At 33.6% G+C, this 17307-nt stretch overlaps 3 protein-coding genes and 1 long non-coding RNA gene across 6 annotated transcripts; 2 read left to right on the forward strand and 2 right to left on the reverse strand.

Moving 5' to 3' along the window:
• Positions 1–219: 219 nt before the first annotated feature.
• Park (E3 ubiquitin-protein ligase parkin) lies at positions 220–3985 on the reverse strand. Of its 3 annotated transcripts, XM_083085020.1 has the most exons (9): positions 3812–3985; positions 2495–2711; positions 2213–2417; positions 1760–2123; positions 1489–1684; positions 1265–1417; positions 845–970; positions 686–770; positions 220–465 (listed from the first exon to the last, which is right to left on the reverse strand). In XM_083085020.1, exons 2-9 carry the CDS (start codon positions 2708–2710, stop codon positions 356–358), a joined length of 1455 nt encoding a protein of 484 aa, XP_082941146.1. In that variant the 5' UTR covers position 2711; positions 3812–3985; the 3' UTR covers positions 220–355. The 3 variants fall into 3 exon arrangements, with proteins under 3 accessions (XP_082941146.1, XP_082941145.1, XP_082941147.1); XM_083085019.1 differs by lacking the exon at positions 3812–3985 and having other exon boundaries at positions 2495–3279; XM_083085021.1 differs by lacking the exons at positions 220–465; positions 686–770; positions 3812–3985 and having other exon boundaries at positions 841–970; positions 1198–1417; positions 2495–3312.
• On the forward strand, positions 3587–5999 carry Parvin (beta-parvin). The gene is made up of 6 exons (XM_083085022.1): positions 3587–3689; positions 3818–3975; positions 4278–4541; positions 4640–5034; positions 5145–5388; positions 5475–5999. Exons 2-6 carry the CDS (start codon positions 3861–3863, stop codon positions 5549–5551), a joined length of 1095 nt encoding a protein of 364 aa, XP_082941148.1. The 5' UTR covers positions 3587–3689; positions 3818–3860; the 3' UTR covers positions 5552–5999.
• A 521-nt stretch (positions 6000–6520) lies between these two features.
• On the reverse strand, positions 6521–12602 carry LOC145963275 (uncharacterized). Its single transcript, XR_014436109.1, has 5 exons — positions 11417–12602; positions 10605–11247; positions 9294–9384; positions 7162–7819; positions 6521–6628 (listed from the first exon to the last, which is right to left on the reverse strand). It is a non-coding gene; the product is annotated as an uncharacterized LOC145963275 (long non-coding RNA).
• On the forward strand, positions 7540–17073 carry LOC145963274 (uncharacterized). The gene is made up of 14 exons (XM_083085023.1): positions 7540–7838; positions 8795–9090; positions 9326–9495; positions 10423–10525; positions 10650–10939; positions 11029–11276; positions 11497–11848; positions 12042–12227; positions 12330–12593; positions 14771–14944; positions 15029–15247; positions 15402–15650; positions 16179–16424; positions 16611–17073. The coding sequence occupies exons 1-14, from the start codon at positions 7555–7557 to the stop codon at positions 16758–16760; spliced, it is 3231 nt and encodes a 1076-aa protein (XP_082941149.1). The 5' UTR covers positions 7540–7554; the 3' UTR covers positions 16761–17073.
• The last annotated feature ends 234 nt before the right edge of the window (positions 17074–17307 follow it).

Below are 17307 nucleotides of genomic sequence, written 5' to 3' on the forward strand. Positions count from 1 at the left end.
TGCATAGATGTATCGATGTCATTTCTGTGGAAAATTTTCGATGACTCGTTTAATATCTTCTCTAGCGTTCTCAATTAATTTCGAGAAAAATTATCTTCGTTTTAGAACGTAACTTTAATCAATTAATTTTATATAAAAATACAATTCTATAAAAATTAATTTTATATAAAAATACAATTTTATAAAAATACAGAAATGAAATAAAAAAATGCAATAGTATACATTATTAATTACTTTTATTGTAAAATATATAGTATATCCTATAAAATATTTTTGTTATATGATATAATGCTCATATGCATAACTTTTAAGTTATATATGTGATCAGACTGACATAAAATTTTCTTCCAATATATTATCCAAACCAATGATTGCCCATACAGTCTCTAGTCCATTCTGTCTGACACACCCAGCACCAATGATAACCACATCCCGCTCTTGTACATACCATATGCATGCAGCCTCCTAGAGATAAATGATTTATATTAGTAAATATATATAAAAAATAGTTGAAATATTGATAATCTTAAACAAACTTGAGAATCTCTACGTATTTTTTTAAAACAATGTTTAAAAAATGTACACATTCCATATTTGTGTAAATTTATAGAATAAGACTTGTATCCAAAAGTTCAATTGTGTATTTTGATGAAAAGTTATTTCTTAAAAATTAATTTGAATGTACCATCTCTTTCAGTAGGAGTTCTGCATTTTGGACAAGGTTTCGTAGATGTTTGTATTGTCTTTTTACTTGCTTCATCCCATGTAGCCTAAAAAAATAGAACATATATTAAACTGATTTCTAAAAAAAAGCTGTATTTATGATGTATAAATTTAAACTAACTTGATTAGCTTTGAGAGGATCCACTGAATAATGATTAGAAGAAAAGACACTTGTAGATGCGTCCGACATTTGCGACTCGCATTCTCCTACATGATAGCCTTGTAAACAGATTCTACAAAAAACATACTGAAAAAAATGATTAAATTAAAAAATTACAATGATCTGATTGTTAACGAATATGATTGATCAATGATAGTCATACAATTAATAATCAAATAAATAAATTGCAGTTTGGAAATAATTAAAAATTATTTTACAAATAAAAATATAAATATAAATAAAATCTGAATTTATATGAGAAATTATAATCAAGAGAAATGTGGTCTTCCAATATAACTTCTAATATAACTTACATAATTGTTAAGGGAGATGAGATATTTTTACACACGAATTTTCTCTCTGCATAAAAAGATTACTCACACCACATCCACCAATGCACTGGATTCTGCGACATTCTCTATCATCTTCTATAGAAGGTGGTATAATACCCATTCCACAGTCTGGTCTTGGACATAAAATACCACCAGCATGTAAAACATGTTCTTCTGTGCTAAATCTCTGATATCTTTCATACTATAACATATAAAATACATCATAATTAAGAAAGTCAAGTTAAAATACAATAATAGTTTATTGTACCAGACCTGTTCCACACCAAGAAGATGAAAATGATGCACTTCACGAATATAAGAATTAGGACATCCAGCAGGACATGATAAAGTATAATATTCCTCATCAAATTCAAATCGTCGCTCGTTTAAACGTACTGTACAATATTCACGAAAGCAATCAAGACAAGTTACATGACCAGCTTCACATGGAAATACTAACACAGTCTCTCTATATAACAGGAAATATAATCGCATTAATAAGTTTTACAACTTGTCTGTTATATGTCATCATATATATCAATACCTAACATCTGTGCATGCTAGACAAGGAATATTCCTTAAATTTGGCTTTACAAGATAAAGTGGTACAGCTTCGTCGTTCTCTCCTAAACTGGGATGTTTTGCACATTTAAAGTAAAAATGTGCATAAGAGACTTGAGATTCTGTCTCATCTTTATGCATGCTCGAGGTTACAGGACAAAAATCACTCTCGCAGTTTACAGTTATTCTTCTTGGTTGCAATACATCTGGCCAGCATTGAGGATCTCTATCAACGGTGACAGCTCCACTACCACATCTTGCACACTTGACTCTTAGTTTACCCGCTGTCACATTTTTACATGGTGCTGAACAATATACATAAAAATGCGCTCGATTTTCCTGCTGCTCTGTCAACAATAATAATATAGAGAAAACTAATTAATCTCTTGTTACTTAAATAAATAAATTTTGTTAAATTAATATATGTCAATATCACCTTTTAGGGATAAATTTTCAAGATTCGATTCATCCAAAGATAAATCCATAAGTGTCTCGTTCATAGGTTTGCTCCCACTACTATCATTCAAGTCAGATGTTTCAGATATAGATTCCTCTAAAAGGTCTGTATTCTTCGTTTTATTAAATATTTTATGTGGCGTCCGTACCGCGTGTAAAATACTTTGTTGACCTAAATCACATTCCTATAATGTAACATAATTAGTAATTAAATACATGGATGTACAAAAATATATATATGTGTATATATAAGTAAGCTCACCTCTATTATAATTGAATTATGCAGTTCTTTACCTGCAAATATGATTTTAATGTCTTCTGGCGCTATACCCATCTGAGGCGCAACAATTTCCTTCAAGTTTTTTATATCCCATTTCGGATCTAATTCGACAGAGAGTGTGCTCCCTGTATTCGTTTTAATATATATGCTTAAAGAGTTCGATATCTTTCGTCTGCTGAACGACAATAATTGCAACATTCTGAAAAATACGTCTTTCACTAAATTAAACCAGAAACTCATAATTCGTACAGCGCTATCAGCTGATCAAGTTCACTATTGTGGGAATGACACTGAAGCCATCCGCGAAGTTTGAATTCGTGATGTCAGAAATACTCGATTATATTTGACTTATTTTTTTTGTAAGAGAGTTTAACGTGCCATCAATCAATTTTATCTTTTACGGTTTTTGATATTATATTCGACTTAATTAATTTTCTAGGTTAGTTTATTTGTATTCTCAAAATTCATATTTCAGGAGTCAGCTGAAAGACACATCGATACATTTTGTATGTGTGTATTTTTTCTAATACAGATGTGTGTACACAGTCGATTTTCTGTATTTTAAACTTATCAAAATCGAGAATTTCTTCTATCTTAATATTTCTTTCTATCTGTTCTTCTAATATGATATTCTTTCATTATTATTATTTTCATTAGCATTATTATTGTTATTTTTTATTCTCACTATTCCCTATTATTATCATTATTCCTTCACTCGCTTTCTCACTCTGATTTCATGTGGTCACGTGGCAAACGTCAAAAATAAGAGAATTTTAGTTTAGAGGAAAGCAAATGTCAGAAATAAGAGAGAATTTTAGTTTAGAGGAAAACAGCTGATTTAAGATAGAAGAACAGCCAGAATATAAGAAATGAAAATGCATTATAATGAAAAAAGAAATTGCAAATAATTTTGCGAGTTTTTGCATAAAATTGTCGTTTCAAATGCAATTCTCTATTCATTTATAATGGTACATAAATAATGTTTACACATATATATACATATATGCCCATATTACTATAGTTTTATTTTAAGAAATGACGTTCTTTATATACTCTACAATTCCATTATAGAAGGTGATTCATGACAAGTATATCATATACTCTTCGCAAGTTCGTGATCGTAAAAGTGCATATTTTTATCTAATTTTAGACTAATAAATATTATTTGCTGAAACTGGTATATATTATATTTTATCTAAATTTTCTAAGCTTCAAAGAAAATATCGTATAAAAATTTTTCTTATCGTAATCACAATTCGCGTAAAGTATAATGTCGATTTATTATGAATTATCCTGTACCTATAGGAAGGAAGAATTACGTCCTACGAGCTACGAGAGGCCCTCAATAATGGCGTCTCCTCGGCCCAAGTCACCACGAACTCCGATCACGAAGAAAGAGGACAAGGAGGAGAGCTTTTGGGATAAAATCGGAACGCTTGGACGAAAGAAACGTATTAAGGAAGGTACTGTCTAACTTTCGTTATACTCGAGTACATACATATAACACGAAATTTATTCGTTACATTTTTTGCTGATCAACAAAACATACATCCTTATATGGAGTGAGATGTGTCATTTCACGAATTGAATTTGTTCATAAATAAATAAATAAAGTTTCCATTTCACACAATGTTTATTTTCTTTAAACTGATACTTCTATTCGAAATTTAATTCCAATATTGTATATTGTAATTGAATTTTGAATTTTATTTAATTTTAAATATTCAAGATTGAAAAAACTGTATAACAAGGATAATATTTTTAGTACAAGATGTCCAAGAAGAGGGAAAATATGCGATTGATTCACCTGGATATGCTGCTAATCCCGATATGCCACCAGAGGAATATGCTCTTGACGAGAACGAAGAACGTTCCATGATAGAACCAAAATCTTTGGAAGATCCCAAACTGCAGGAGTTGATATCTGTTTTAATCGAATGGATCAATGATGAATTGGCTGACCAGCGAATTATTGTAAAGGATATTGTTGAAGATCTTTATGATGGACAAGTACTGCAAAAGCTCCTAGGTATATGAATATATATGATTTGAAACACAGAAAGACCCCAGAAAAGTTTGTTTGTAACAAAATAAAAGCAATTCTTTATTTATTTTTAAAAAATTTAGAAAAATTGACTGGAGAGAAACTGGATGTACCCGAAGTAACTCAATCTGAGGAAGGACAGAAGCAAAAACTCACTGTTGTCTTATCCACTGCTAATCGAGTATTAGGCCGATATCCTCCTTACAAATGGAGCGTTGAATCTGTACATTCGAAAAATATCGTTGCAATTTTGCACTTACTAGTTGGCCTAGCTCGGTTGTTCCGCGCTCCTGTTAGATTGCCAGAAAGAGTTACCGCTCAAGTGGTTGTGGTACGTAAAAAGGATGGCCAGCTTATACATAGAACAGTGAGAGAAGAATTAACGACAACGTATGATGATTTGGGTATGCGTTGCGAGCGCGACGCATTCGATACACTTTTTGATCATGTACCTGATAAATTGGCTGTTGTGAAGAAAGTAAGCTTACTACTTAGCTTCTCATGTTGCAATTTTAGCCATTTATCTTTCCACTTTTGTAATTACATTATATTGATTTTGTTACATTGTTAATCTTCTATTTTTTTTAGTCTTTGGTAACATTTGTAAATAAACACTTGAGCAAGGTACATTTGGAAGTGACTGATCTGGATACTCAATTCCATGATGGTGTGTTCCTGATTCTGCTGCTTGGTCTCTTAGAAGGCTTTTTTGTTCCATTAGGTAGCTTTCATTTGACACCAAAGACTATTGAGCAGAAAGTTCACAATGTTTCATTTGCATTTGATATTATGCGAGACATTGGGCTCCCGAAACCCAAAGCTCGTCCTGAAGGTTTGTAATATCTATGCATAAATAGATTGAGAAAAATTCTTTTAATATCTTTGTGACTTTTAAATCTCAAATTGCTTCTCTTACAGATATCGTAAATTTGGATCTGAAATCTACCCTTCGTGTTTTATACAATCTCTTCACAAAATATAAGGGGATAAATTAATAGGTATGTGTACATTCGATTTGATTTGATACACAAATCATGCTTTTATTAAGATTGATAATATAATTATTTTAACAATGTGCGACGTGACTGCCATTAAAGAGTTATTTATATCGAGTTTAATATAGATTGTTAATCGTGCTTTTTACATTTTATTATATCATTTTCTTATTTTCTCTTTCTTCTAAAATATAAATGAATATATATGAATATTTTATATATTTATTTTAATCAAACAAGCAAAAAGATAGAACTGCCTAAGTAAAACGATTAAGTAAAACAAAACATACATAGTGTAAATTTTAAATAAATAATAACGTGCCTTTTATATATATACATGTATAATATATTTTATAAATAATATTTATTTATCATATAATTTTTAACTCTAGATTGATATTTGTAAAAACTTGTGAATATATTTTTATTAATAAATATTTTAACTATATATTACATATATCTCTCTTGTGTATACAAGTCTACTCTGCTTACAGAATATGTGAAAAAACAACTGCATATGATCATTCTCTAAAATATAATAAATTGTTTATTACATTTTAATTAATTAATTTTTTATCATGTGCAATATCGCAGAGAGAGAATATTGTGGAAGATTAAAATATATAAAAGTTGTGAATGAAATAGAGAGTAACTAGAAGTAAAAATATATTACTAAAATAGGTTCGCCGATAAATTGAGATTAATGTGTGAATATAACATGAATGTTGACTGCTTACGGAATTGTGTCAACATGATCGTACCTGCCGCCGTCATTCCAAGATGATCGATCGGGCACCTACGTGACAGCTGTCTATCTATTGTCTTTCATTTTGTTCGACGAAAATGATCGTGCACGAGACGCAATTCGATATGAATGATTGAATATCGCCTGATATTATAATAAATACATATATATAACACTGCATATCAATAATACACAGCGTAGAGATACTACTAGAGTCTCACGTACTTTTTTCTCTTCTTTTATTTTCCTTTCTCGTTATATCGATCGTAATAACTTGTTAAATCGACTACTCGTATCACGTTTCACTTGCAGTCTTTTTCTATGTTAATAATCTATATAAATTGAAATTAATAATACAATGAAATTAACTTGGTATCATGTATGTAGAACATGAAAAAAATTATTTGCATTTTTATATTATTTTGTATTATTTTATTATATTATTATATTATACATATATTATATGCATATTTTTTTATATTTTATATATCATTTTCTTTTTTTTACGATAATATATATAAATATTTAATTTTCCGCAGGATTTTAATTTGGTGCTAAAAATTATACGATATTAATTTATGTTTTTAATGAATTTTTTAAAATGTATAATTATAGAATAATAAAAGTAAAAAAAGGATATGTTATAGAATAATAAAAGTAAAAAAAAAGGATACGTACATACACCGTTCCTGGCAGAGGCATTTAAAATCTTCGAGCGCAATTAATATGTATTCTTTATTTTTTAACTATTACTTATTAAATTCGATTTTTTACCATCTCTCTGGACATAACTTAACTTGGTTTCGATAGTTGCGAAAGTTTGCAAAGCAGCAGACAAAAGTGCACTTGGTATATAACTACTTACTGAAAAAGTATCCGAGTCACTTCGCTGATGAGAGTCCAAGATGCAATTTCGCGGGATACGCTTCGGAGGCACGCGATGTCGAGCGACACGATTTCGTCTCCTCGGTGTCTTCAGTCTTCTCTTGACTCTCCGCCTCAACGATTGCCCGGCCACAGGAAAAACGACGGTCTCGTAAACGAATTTGCTGGCGCATGATTAAGTCGCCCAAGCTCGCGAGTCGCGTGTCTCAGATGCGCTTTAATCTCTCCCTCGATTTTACCTCTTGATTGACACCCTATTAATTATATTTTTCCTTCCCTAAAGTGTTTTTCCATTTTTGCTATATTATAATCTTTTCATATTTCATTTTTTAAAACCATTGTCTCTCGTCGACTGACGGTTCCTGAAAGCGCAATGACAATTGGCGATCCGTCAGATCGGTTGTCGGACTCGGGAGAATCTTCCGGTGACGTCGAAATCGACGTCGGTATCGATGCACGTAAAACTAGTATATTCACCCTCTATGCAAGAATATTTCGGCTGCTTCTCACATCGCAGACACCGAAGCTCAACGACGAGCTGCGCGAGAGGGAACTCGAAAAGTTGATTTTGCCAAGCAATGAAGAGTGGCGTCACCGAGTTTATCACAGTCTCGTCGAATTACAGAGAGAAAAGGACTCTGAAACCGAGGATAAAAAGTAAGAATTAAAGAATTAAAAATAAAAAAGGTAAGAATTAAAGAATTAAAAATATCGGCGATATTATTTTCTACGATACATGAAATCGTGTTAATATAAATCTAAATGGGGATGTTTAGATAGTACGAGCGATTTTGCTACGATTGATGAATGGATATGTTACTATAAATTTGTGATTAAATTGGGCAATCATGCATAATTTCCACACGATGACTTTTAAATTTAATAAATTTCTACAATTTTTATTCAATTTTATTCAATTTATCACATTTATTAATTATGGATAATCTCTAGTTCTTATTATAACTTTATGATGTAGGTATAATAAAATGTATTTTTTTTTCTGGAGAGCCTAATTATGTAAAATTATCGGTAAAGATGATTATTATAATGAAATTTATCATATTAACCATTTATATTGTTTATTATGTGTTAATTATGTATAATTACAGATAATAATCAATTAATCAAATTTATGTTAACAGATATATAATTATGTTTGTGGAGAAAATATAAGACAAGTATAAGAATGGGATGTGTGGATTTGTGTGTATGTGGATTACAATATAAAAGAATAATTAATAATTAATAAAATAATTAATCGGAAAGCGAATCGCAATTGCTTTGGGGAATAAATGAATATTTTTTTAAATCTACGAACTGGCAAGATTCTCATGTATGTTATACTTCGCTCGATTCCTCGAGGATGTCGATTGAAAGATGCTCGAATCGCAAACTCAATCTATATTTAATAATTAATTTTACATACAACGCGATTTTTTCACTTTATATTCATGTCTGAATCGCGAATGCATTTTTCAAAAATGAGCATCCTTCATATTAAACCCGAAGTGATCGAGGTTACATCCTGTAAAATGTCCAGAAGTATCATAATCCTATTCGCTGCAGGATAGATTTAATTTGCTAGAGGATCATATGTGAATTTCTTGTTCGAGGACGGAGGATTCTAAACGGCATATGAGCCGAAAGAATTCGCAGGATTGGGAGTGCCCCATAGAAAAAGGACATCTTCCCAAGGGAAGGAAAGACGAAAGTCAAGATATTGTTGCTTCCTTGAAGGCCATCTCGGGAACCGGTGGCTCGATGACGGAAGCTTGCGTGGAACCGGGTTGGCGTGTCAACGACATCGTACTGGCTGCCAAGGTTCTCCAAAATGCTCAACCCTCTCCGAGTTATGCCAACGAAGCTGAAATGAGACGCGTCTTCGGTCTAGTATACGACGTTCTGAGATGTGAGATTGTTTTCGAATATAAACGTAGGCGAGAAGAGAAACTCTCTTCTCGAATAAACATCTTTCTCTTCAAGATCGAAGAATGTTTTTCCCATCTAATTCATCATCTGTGGTATTTTTTTATGATGTTTGCGTACGAAGGGAAAGCAAATACGTCTATAAAAAATCAAAATGGCTTCATAATAATTGCATAATATGTTTACCTGATATTTCAAATACGTTGCAAACTTTACAGATAAGAACATTTTAAACCGTGCTCTCGAAGACAGTGGATTTTGGCAGGAAAATTCCGGTCTGAAACAACGAGAGAAGGTGGTCTGGTTATTATTGTACGATATGCAGGGGAGAAAATTTGCACGTCGGCGCGATGGAAACGCACTTGAGACTCGAAACAGGATATTCAAGGTTTATTCGATATACGCTTGTTTCTCGTCATTGAAGGCCCAGTCTACTCTAACAAGATAAAAATTGATGACTTTTGAAGATTATTAGAAATTAATTTGTTTAGTATTTTACATATATTTTTATTAATCTTTAAACAGTAGGACTAGGTAGTATTTTTAAACTTGGATATTTAGTTTTTTTTAATGCCAGCTCTCGCGCGTAGCGTGATTCGAAATTGCATAGTTCGACAGTGACATATTGCTCCTCGTGTAATTGTCTGAAATGAAAAGGTCTCAGTCTAATTTTATTCTGTAGGATATATAGGATACTGAATCTAATTTAAAGAAAATTGTATGGAAAATAACGAGGTAGTGTCATTTTAAAATTAGATTTAATTTTACTGAAATTTCTTGAAAGTCAGAAAAATATTAAGTATTGATTTTATAAATTCTGATTAAGTCCCTACAATATATCTATAAAATGTTCTCTTTTATTAAAAAAATAAATTATTCTGTTCATTAATTGTCAAGATATTTATTAATTTTGAAAGCAGTATTTCGAGAAAAACGTGTGCCATTCTATCCAGTCTTGCAATTCCATTAATTTTACAAAAATTTACCAATAAAATTTATATAATTTTCAGAAAATGTACAAAAGTCGATTTTTTTATTCTTTAAAATAGACTGCGCCCTAAATCCTTTGTGCTCTTGGTCATTTTGATATTTGTGACACAATGCATCTCATAACGTCAGTTAATACAATGAATGAATAATTTACACATTTAAAGGCTTATTTTAAAACACAAACAGATAATAATCTCGTATAAAATACATATAATATTCCTGATAAGTTAAGTTTTCTAACATATGCCAAGAAAAGAGCGCAAAGAATCTTTAATAAAGAAGAGATTGACGTATAGTTGTAATAATTCTATCTATGCTTTTTCAGACTTTCGGATTAAAAGACATCGAAGATGCTCTTTTGATGTCAAAAACCCATCTGGCAGCAAGCATTTCGCGTCTCCGTATCAGCGGTTCGGCTCTGAGTCTTGGTTACTTTCAATTTTCAATTTATATAAATTTATTCCTTTTGTATAAAGCAACGTAGAAGACATTGCGAGCACATTATACCAATTATATTGACGTTTCCTCGTATTATCAATCCTATTCTTTCAGACGAGCTCCTTCCGATGCACTTGCGTACCGCCGAAGGGATAAACTGGTCCGATGAAGGCGCGATTGCTTCCGGATGGATCAACACCATGAGAGTGGCCGATAGGGACGAGTTCGTCAAAGACATGTCGCAGCTAAAACTCGAACTCTGCGACGATATTAAAGCCGCGGAGCTCAACGAGACCGACTACATCTTCGATCCAGTTTGCCCGAAGATGATCAACTTGCACGACAAGGCGCGAGAGAGACTCGCCGTGTCCGACCTGGTTCGCAGCCATCGGTTCGTCTTTCTGGTAAATATAATCGCCGCTGGAAGTTTCCAACTTGGAATTACCGATATCGAATGTAAAAAATAAATTAGAGAGATAAGAGATATATTTAGGAAAGATCCTTGTGTGTCGGAGCGGCCATGCTGGCGCAGGCGATTCGCGTCGCGCGTCTTTGCGGACCCGTGATCCTCACGCATTCGATCGCTCCCCGTCATACGGGTTACTTGGCGGGGCTCCTGGCTGACATCGAAGACGCCGGGAGGCTGTTGGTCTTCGGCGCCGGAGATCGTCGCTGCGAGTACGAGGCTTACCTCGGGAGTCTGGGTGTTACTCTGCAACAGTGTCGAGTTTTCTCCGAAAAGTAACGGAAGAAAAATGTTCCTTTTTTTACGAATTTATATCATGATTACCCCAGGTATAGTTTCATAAACATTTTCTAAACTAATAATTAAAGATATAGGATATTAAAGGTATAGGAAATGTTTATAAAACCGACATTACCTGGGATTATGAACCACCATGTACTATCTTGAAGGGATTAGTAGAAAAGCGCTGAGTTTTTTCATCTTGTTCACCGTTAGATATGTCTCGCCACCAGCGTCCATCGAGTTAGAAAGAGCGACCGTCGTTCTAGCGACTCCTCCGTGCAGCTACACCGGCATCCGGGACATCGTAGACCTCGCTGTCGCACGTGGCGGTGACACTAGCCTGTTGGAATCGTTGACTAGCGATTTGGCCGGTGAGACGAAGCAACCCCGCGCTTTACTCGCTGAACAATTTTCCACCCTCAAGTACGCGTTGACCAGGCCGAACATACAGTTCCTGATATATCAAGTGCATACAATTCTGCCGTCCGAAACTACGGAAATGATTCAACAGGTTGTCGAATACGCCAATCGGATAGCTACAGAGAAGTACATTCGCGAACATCCTGTAAGTGAGAATAATATAATATAATATGTGTCTCTCAGAAATTATTTCTTATAAATATAAGATTATTTTCAATAACAAGTCAACTATCTTAATAACTATCTTCAATCGTTTGTATGATGATCGTTGAAGATGATCTCTTCAAGTATCACATATTTCGTTTCAAGTAGATGATGTTCCTCATCATTTCTTTTAGCCGAAAAGAAAGACTGTGTCGAAAGATGATAGCGGGAAAGGTTCGAAGATAGTCAGACAAGCTAGGCAGGAACAATTGAGGGAACAGTCGGAGGATCAATTGCAGGTGCAACCCGAACAAACGATCTCGATCAAGCAGGCAGAGGAGGAAGAGGATGAAGCGTCGTTAGTTACGACTGACATTGTTGTAAGATCATTTATAAAAAAATATGCGCGCATAACTATCGCTATCATCTCGAGAATGACAATTACACTCGTTAAAGATAATATTAATAAAAATCATCGTTAGATCCCCGACAGTGATTTGTTCGAAGTGGGAAGTATCAATGAAATTTACGGCGAGGATAGCGAGCAGATGTTGGATCCGGGCTGCTTTGTCGCCATAATCAAACGAAAGGAGATGATGCAGTTTGATTCGCTTTTCATGATCAAAGTCGCGGAGTCCAAGGGACTGTTTGGCAATCCCGACAAGGAACGAAAGCAGAAAGCCGAGGTAACGCCGGCAGCGCGTCAAATGTCACGAACGAATCGCCGAGGTCTCAAGCGTGCCAAGGTACATTCTATGTTCAAATGTCATCTCATTCATATATAAAACACGATAATACGAATATTTCATCGGTTTTCTGTAAAATTATTTTTTAGAAGAGGATTTTGCACGTATCTTATCAAAGCGTTGAATTTTCATAGGTCAATTTTCTATTTAAAAAATCTAGATCTTTTTTTTAAAAAGGTCGAGTTTGAAAAGAAGAAATATGCATGTATAAATATCGAATTGTAATTATTCAATTAACCTTTTGTGTCTCCATTTTTTAATTCTTGATTTCAAAAATTTAATTACAATAATATATCTAATTTTTAAATTTCTGATTTTATATTTATTATCAACGATTTCAAAAATCTCTAATATTATATTGCTTTCTATTACAAGTGAGAAGTTTTACTATTAAAAGAATGAAATATAAGAACTATTTTGATGAATTATCTCTACTATGGATTATTTCAAAAGTGTTGTTTTTATATGATTATTGAGATTGCTGAAAAATATCCAGAATATAGATAAACAAATTTTAAGAAATTTTGTTTGACAATTTCATAAAACATTTTTATTTTTCATTTTTGTTTTAAAAAAAATTATACAAATTAATCGAGATCTTTAAAATAAGCCGCGATAATGATACATCATAGTAGAATCGACTGATCAATTTTTTAAGTATCGAGACATAAAAGTCCCACTGGGAGTACTTTATGTAAGGGGTTAAAGTACTGATTTACAACGACCGTAACGAGTCCAATTTATCCCTGACAAGCAGCTCGAGATAGATCGCGTAGCAGCGCCCACACACTCCTCGCTGTCGCGGAGCGCGAGCAAGCATGGTCAACCGTGTCCTCGTCACAGCCGATACATCGTGCGAGGTGAAAAGCTGTTGTCGATGCAAGTGCACGAGACACGAAGACGGGACATGCGTCGATGGTGGCGGGACGCGATGACATTTCTCCTTCATTCGGAAGAATCTCATGAATTTCACGCAACGCACTTGGATCCATTCACGCAGAAGCCACTGTATCCCTTTCACGTGAAGAAAATTGCGTTATCGAAACGACATCAACGTTAAGACAATCTTTCGGTCGATCCTGCTCAGAGTTTTGTTTAATGATTTTAAAAAATTAGGCTCATTATATTATCCAATTAATGCAATTGATTATTTTGTTTTTTATGTATATTCGATTTAGAATGATTTTATCTGATGTAAGCCAACTTGTATATGAATCGAATGGCTATGTTTGTGTAGAATATCGTAGCTTCTTATTCGTTTTATTTTCATAAGGAAAGAGAGATTTATGAGAATAAAGCTCGTTTATTCTAGAATAAAAAAATAAGAAAGACTGTAGTTTTACTCTTTAATCACATGCAATAACCGGGCCACTTACTGTTGGTTCGATAAATAGCAGCACATCTCTGTGCATATCTTTTCCTTCTTCTTCTTCCTTTTTTCATTAAATACGCTAATATCGATAGTATTTCTTTACCTTTAATACGATTAATTTTCATTTACAGACATTCTTTCTCGAATTGAAACCTATTTCTAGAATTATTTCTTATGATAAAATTACTCTCTGTCCAACTTCCAGAGTCCGAATCGAAAGGATCATTTAAATTTAAATCGACACGATTGTCATTTCACGATTAATCGAATTGCGACAAATGCAATTCGTTAAAATTGTATTGAAAATTCGATCGGTTATTTTGAAAGAAGCTATTTTGCAGGCTTGAAATATGATGCATCAAGTTCTTTATAAGATAAATTTTTATTCGTGCTATAGATAGTAAATAATTAATGCAGCTTCCAGTAAAGAAAAGAAATAAACCAACGTATATAAAATAATATCAATATATCATGCGAGAATCATCGATCGATGTACGATGATCACGTTAACGATGTTGATTCGAAGAGACTGACATCGGAATATCTTTTAATAAAATCGAGAAAATTATTCCACTTATACTTCAACAATTTACACTTTAACAATATCGAGAAAAGAATATTCCAAGTATGTATTCAATATGGACGAGGCTAGGATTCTCATCTTATTTTTGCGGCGCCAAGATGCGATGCAACTTGCTGCATCGTTGCAACTCTACCAAAGAAGCCGTCGTAGAATCGGTATGCGATCTACAAAACGAAACTTTTATTTTATTTTTTTCCTTTCTAATTCGAGTTTTCGTTTTAGAAATATGATCTGTATCGACTCGATAAAGGGCCGGCCGAGAAATCGACCTTAAATTTAGACGATGCCACGTACGCTCTCAAAAAAATGAACTACATACGTCGGATGGAGAACAAAGCCGCCGAATTGTACAGACAGCGGCTCATCAATGGTTTCTTACACTTATACGCCGGTCAGGTAGACCTAAGAATAGCCAAGAACTCGCAATTGAGAACCGATAGGTAACCGGAAGGTGAATGTACGTTGCGCATTTTCTATTAGGAAGCTATAGCAGTGGGTCTCAGAATGGCCATGGACGAGAAGGACACTGTCATCACGGCGTACAGGTGTCACGCTATCGCCGTCGTGTTTGACATTTCGGCGCGCATGGTACACGCGGAGCTCATGGGTCGCAAAACGGGCACAGCCAAGGGCAAGGGCGGCTCAATGCACATGTACGCACCGAGATTTTACGGCGGCGACGGTATCGTCGGCGGACAGGTAGACGATCATTCGCGGTTCTCTTCTCTGGTGCCTCTGCTAGGAATTTAGTGTCTAAATTTTTTTTGAAAAATAGAAATTTATCCTTTTGACACTAGAAAAATTTTAATTATTAATTTTTTAAATTCTTAAACTAGCTCTGTTTTGCGATTAGGTACCAATCGGCACTGGATTGGCCCTGGCCCATAAGTACAACGGTACAGGCGGCGTGGCTTTCACGTTGTACGGTGACGGAGCGGCGTCGCAGGGCCAAGTCTTCGAGGCCTGGAACATGGCGAAGCTTTGGAATTTACCAGCGGTTTACATCTGCGAGAATAACCGATACGGCATGGGCACGTCCGTGCATCGGTCCTGCGCGAATACGCAGCTATATACACGCGGAGATCTTATACCGGGAATAAGGGTAAAACGCAGGTTGCTTTAGATGCATATTTTATATAAAGAAGAGACATCATCAATATTAAAAGCCCAGACTACTCTAGCACTATGAAAAATTGATGATTTTTATGAATCTTTTTTTGAAGAAATTTACTTTTCTGGCTCCAGAAAAATATTAATTAATAATTTTTTAAATTCTATTTAGATATTCAAAAAAGTATTCTCTTTCATTTAAAAAATATTGTAGTTATTTAATCCATTATAATTTTCTAGATATCTATCACATCAATTTTGAAAAGTCTTTTGAGAAAATGCCTTTCTAGCATTGCAGATTCACTTGAAGGCACCATCCTATCCAAAGTTTTATAACTTTATCAATTTTGGACATTTTTTAATAAACCGTAAAAAATATATTAGACATCCAGACATCATTCTTTCAAAAAAAATTGAATTTTTAATTCTCTAAAATAGACTTCAATTATTAATTTTATCTAATTTAATGTTCTCTATATTCATTATATCTAATATAGCTAAATATATATTTTATACAAAGGTCGACGGAATGAAGGTCGTGGATGTTCGGGAAGCTATACGTTTCGGCAGAGATTACGCACTCAGAAACGGACCAATCGTGATAGAGATGACTACCTATCGTTATTTTGGACATAGTATGAGCGATCCCGGCTTCTCGTATCGCACTAGAGAGGAGATTAAGACTGTACAAGCCGAGCAAGATCCGATCATGTTGCTGGACAAGGTCGTTGTAGAAAAAGGACTTATGACCGAGAAAGAAGTCAAGGTAACTTTCCTAATTTCGAAATATCTAATAGCTTGAAGTAATTAAAGTAAAATTGAGAAAGAGCATTACATATGTGAGACGAAAAATTATTAACACATAGAATTTTAATATTAATATAATTTCAATCTATTGCGACGCGTAACAAAGTGACAATTATCCTTTAACTATGCGTTACATGCGTGCTAGGATATACGAAGTACAATGTACAAGAAGGTCGATGAGGAAATGGAGCAAGCCAAGGCCGATGAATGGCCGGAATTGTCGGAAATTTCGACCGATATTTACGTCAAACCGTTGGAAAAGGTTCGCGGTAAAGTTCCTTGGGAAACATACTAGAGAATAATCGTGTATATAATTTCCCATCGGTGAAAATTATTTGTTAATCCATGCCTGTGCTCAAAGATGTAAATTATTTCAAGAGCGATTTAAATTATATCATGTTGAATAATATTTTTAGAGATGTACCGCTCCTTACGTATAATAAGGTTTTTTTTTTGAAAGACCAAAATGATATAAAACTATTTCGAAAGCTGCTGTAAAATACAAAAACAATTTCTCTTTGACATCCGAAAATATTTTATTAGTAATATATTAACGTAATATATATCTATTTTCGTATAAAATTAACATGTAAAATTAATATAATATAAAATAAAACTATCTAGACTTTTACAATAATGTTATTTTGTGTTTCTTTAATATCTCATTTGAATCACAATTGTAAAGTCTACATTACGTGAGATATCTCGATCATTCACTTTTAAAAGATATGCACGCATATATTTAACAGGGTCATTTATGCAACTAATTGCGTTGTTTTTCTCTCTATTTTCCTGCGACGCAAAAATTGATTTTCAACAGATACAACAAGATTTTCCACAGC

The sequence above is a fragment of the Camponotus vicinus genome, unplaced genomic scaffold (genome assembly GCF_025532165.1).
Source record: "Camponotus vicinus isolate PSW18456_S1 unplaced genomic scaffold, iyCamVici1.0 SCAF_12, whole genome shotgun sequence".
Classification (NCBI taxonomy): domain Eukaryota; kingdom Metazoa; phylum Arthropoda; class Insecta; order Hymenoptera; family Formicidae; genus Camponotus; species Camponotus vicinus.

Coding starts and splice junctions, on each gene's coding strand:
- Park (XM_083085019.1), bottom strand. CDS start 2,752: ATGAGTTTCTGGTTTAATTTAGTGAAAGACGTATTTTTCAGAATGTTG. Junction 2,418..2,494: donor ATAATTCAATTATAATAGAG/GTGAGCTTACTT, acceptor GTTACATTATAG/GAATGTGATTTAGGTCAACA. Junction 1,418..1,488: donor ATCTTCTTGGTGTGGAACAG/GTCTGGTACAAT, acceptor TATATGTTATAG/TATGAAAGATATCAGAGATT.
- Parvin (XM_083085022.1), top strand. CDS start 3,861: ATGGCGTCTCCTCGGCCCAAGTCACCACGAACTCCGATCACGAAGAAA. Junction 5,035..5,144: donor AATTGGCTGTTGTGAAGAAA/GTAAGCTTACTA, acceptor TATTTTTTTTAG/TCTTTGGTAACATTTGTAAA. Junction 5,389..5,474: donor ACCCAAAGCTCGTCCTGAAG/GTTTGTAATATC, acceptor CTTCTCTTACAG/ATATCGTAAATTTGGATCTG.
- LOC145963274 (XM_083085023.1), top strand. CDS start 7,555: ATGACAATTGGCGATCCGTCAGATCGGTTGTCGGACTCGGGAGAATCT. Junction 9,091..9,325: donor AGTATACGACGTTCTGAGAT/GTGAGATTGTTT, acceptor CAAACTTTACAG/ATAAGAACATTTTAAACCGT. Junction 10,940..11,028: donor GCCATCGGTTCGTCTTTCTG/GTAAATATAATC, acceptor AGATATATTTAG/GAAAGATCCTTGTGTGTCGG.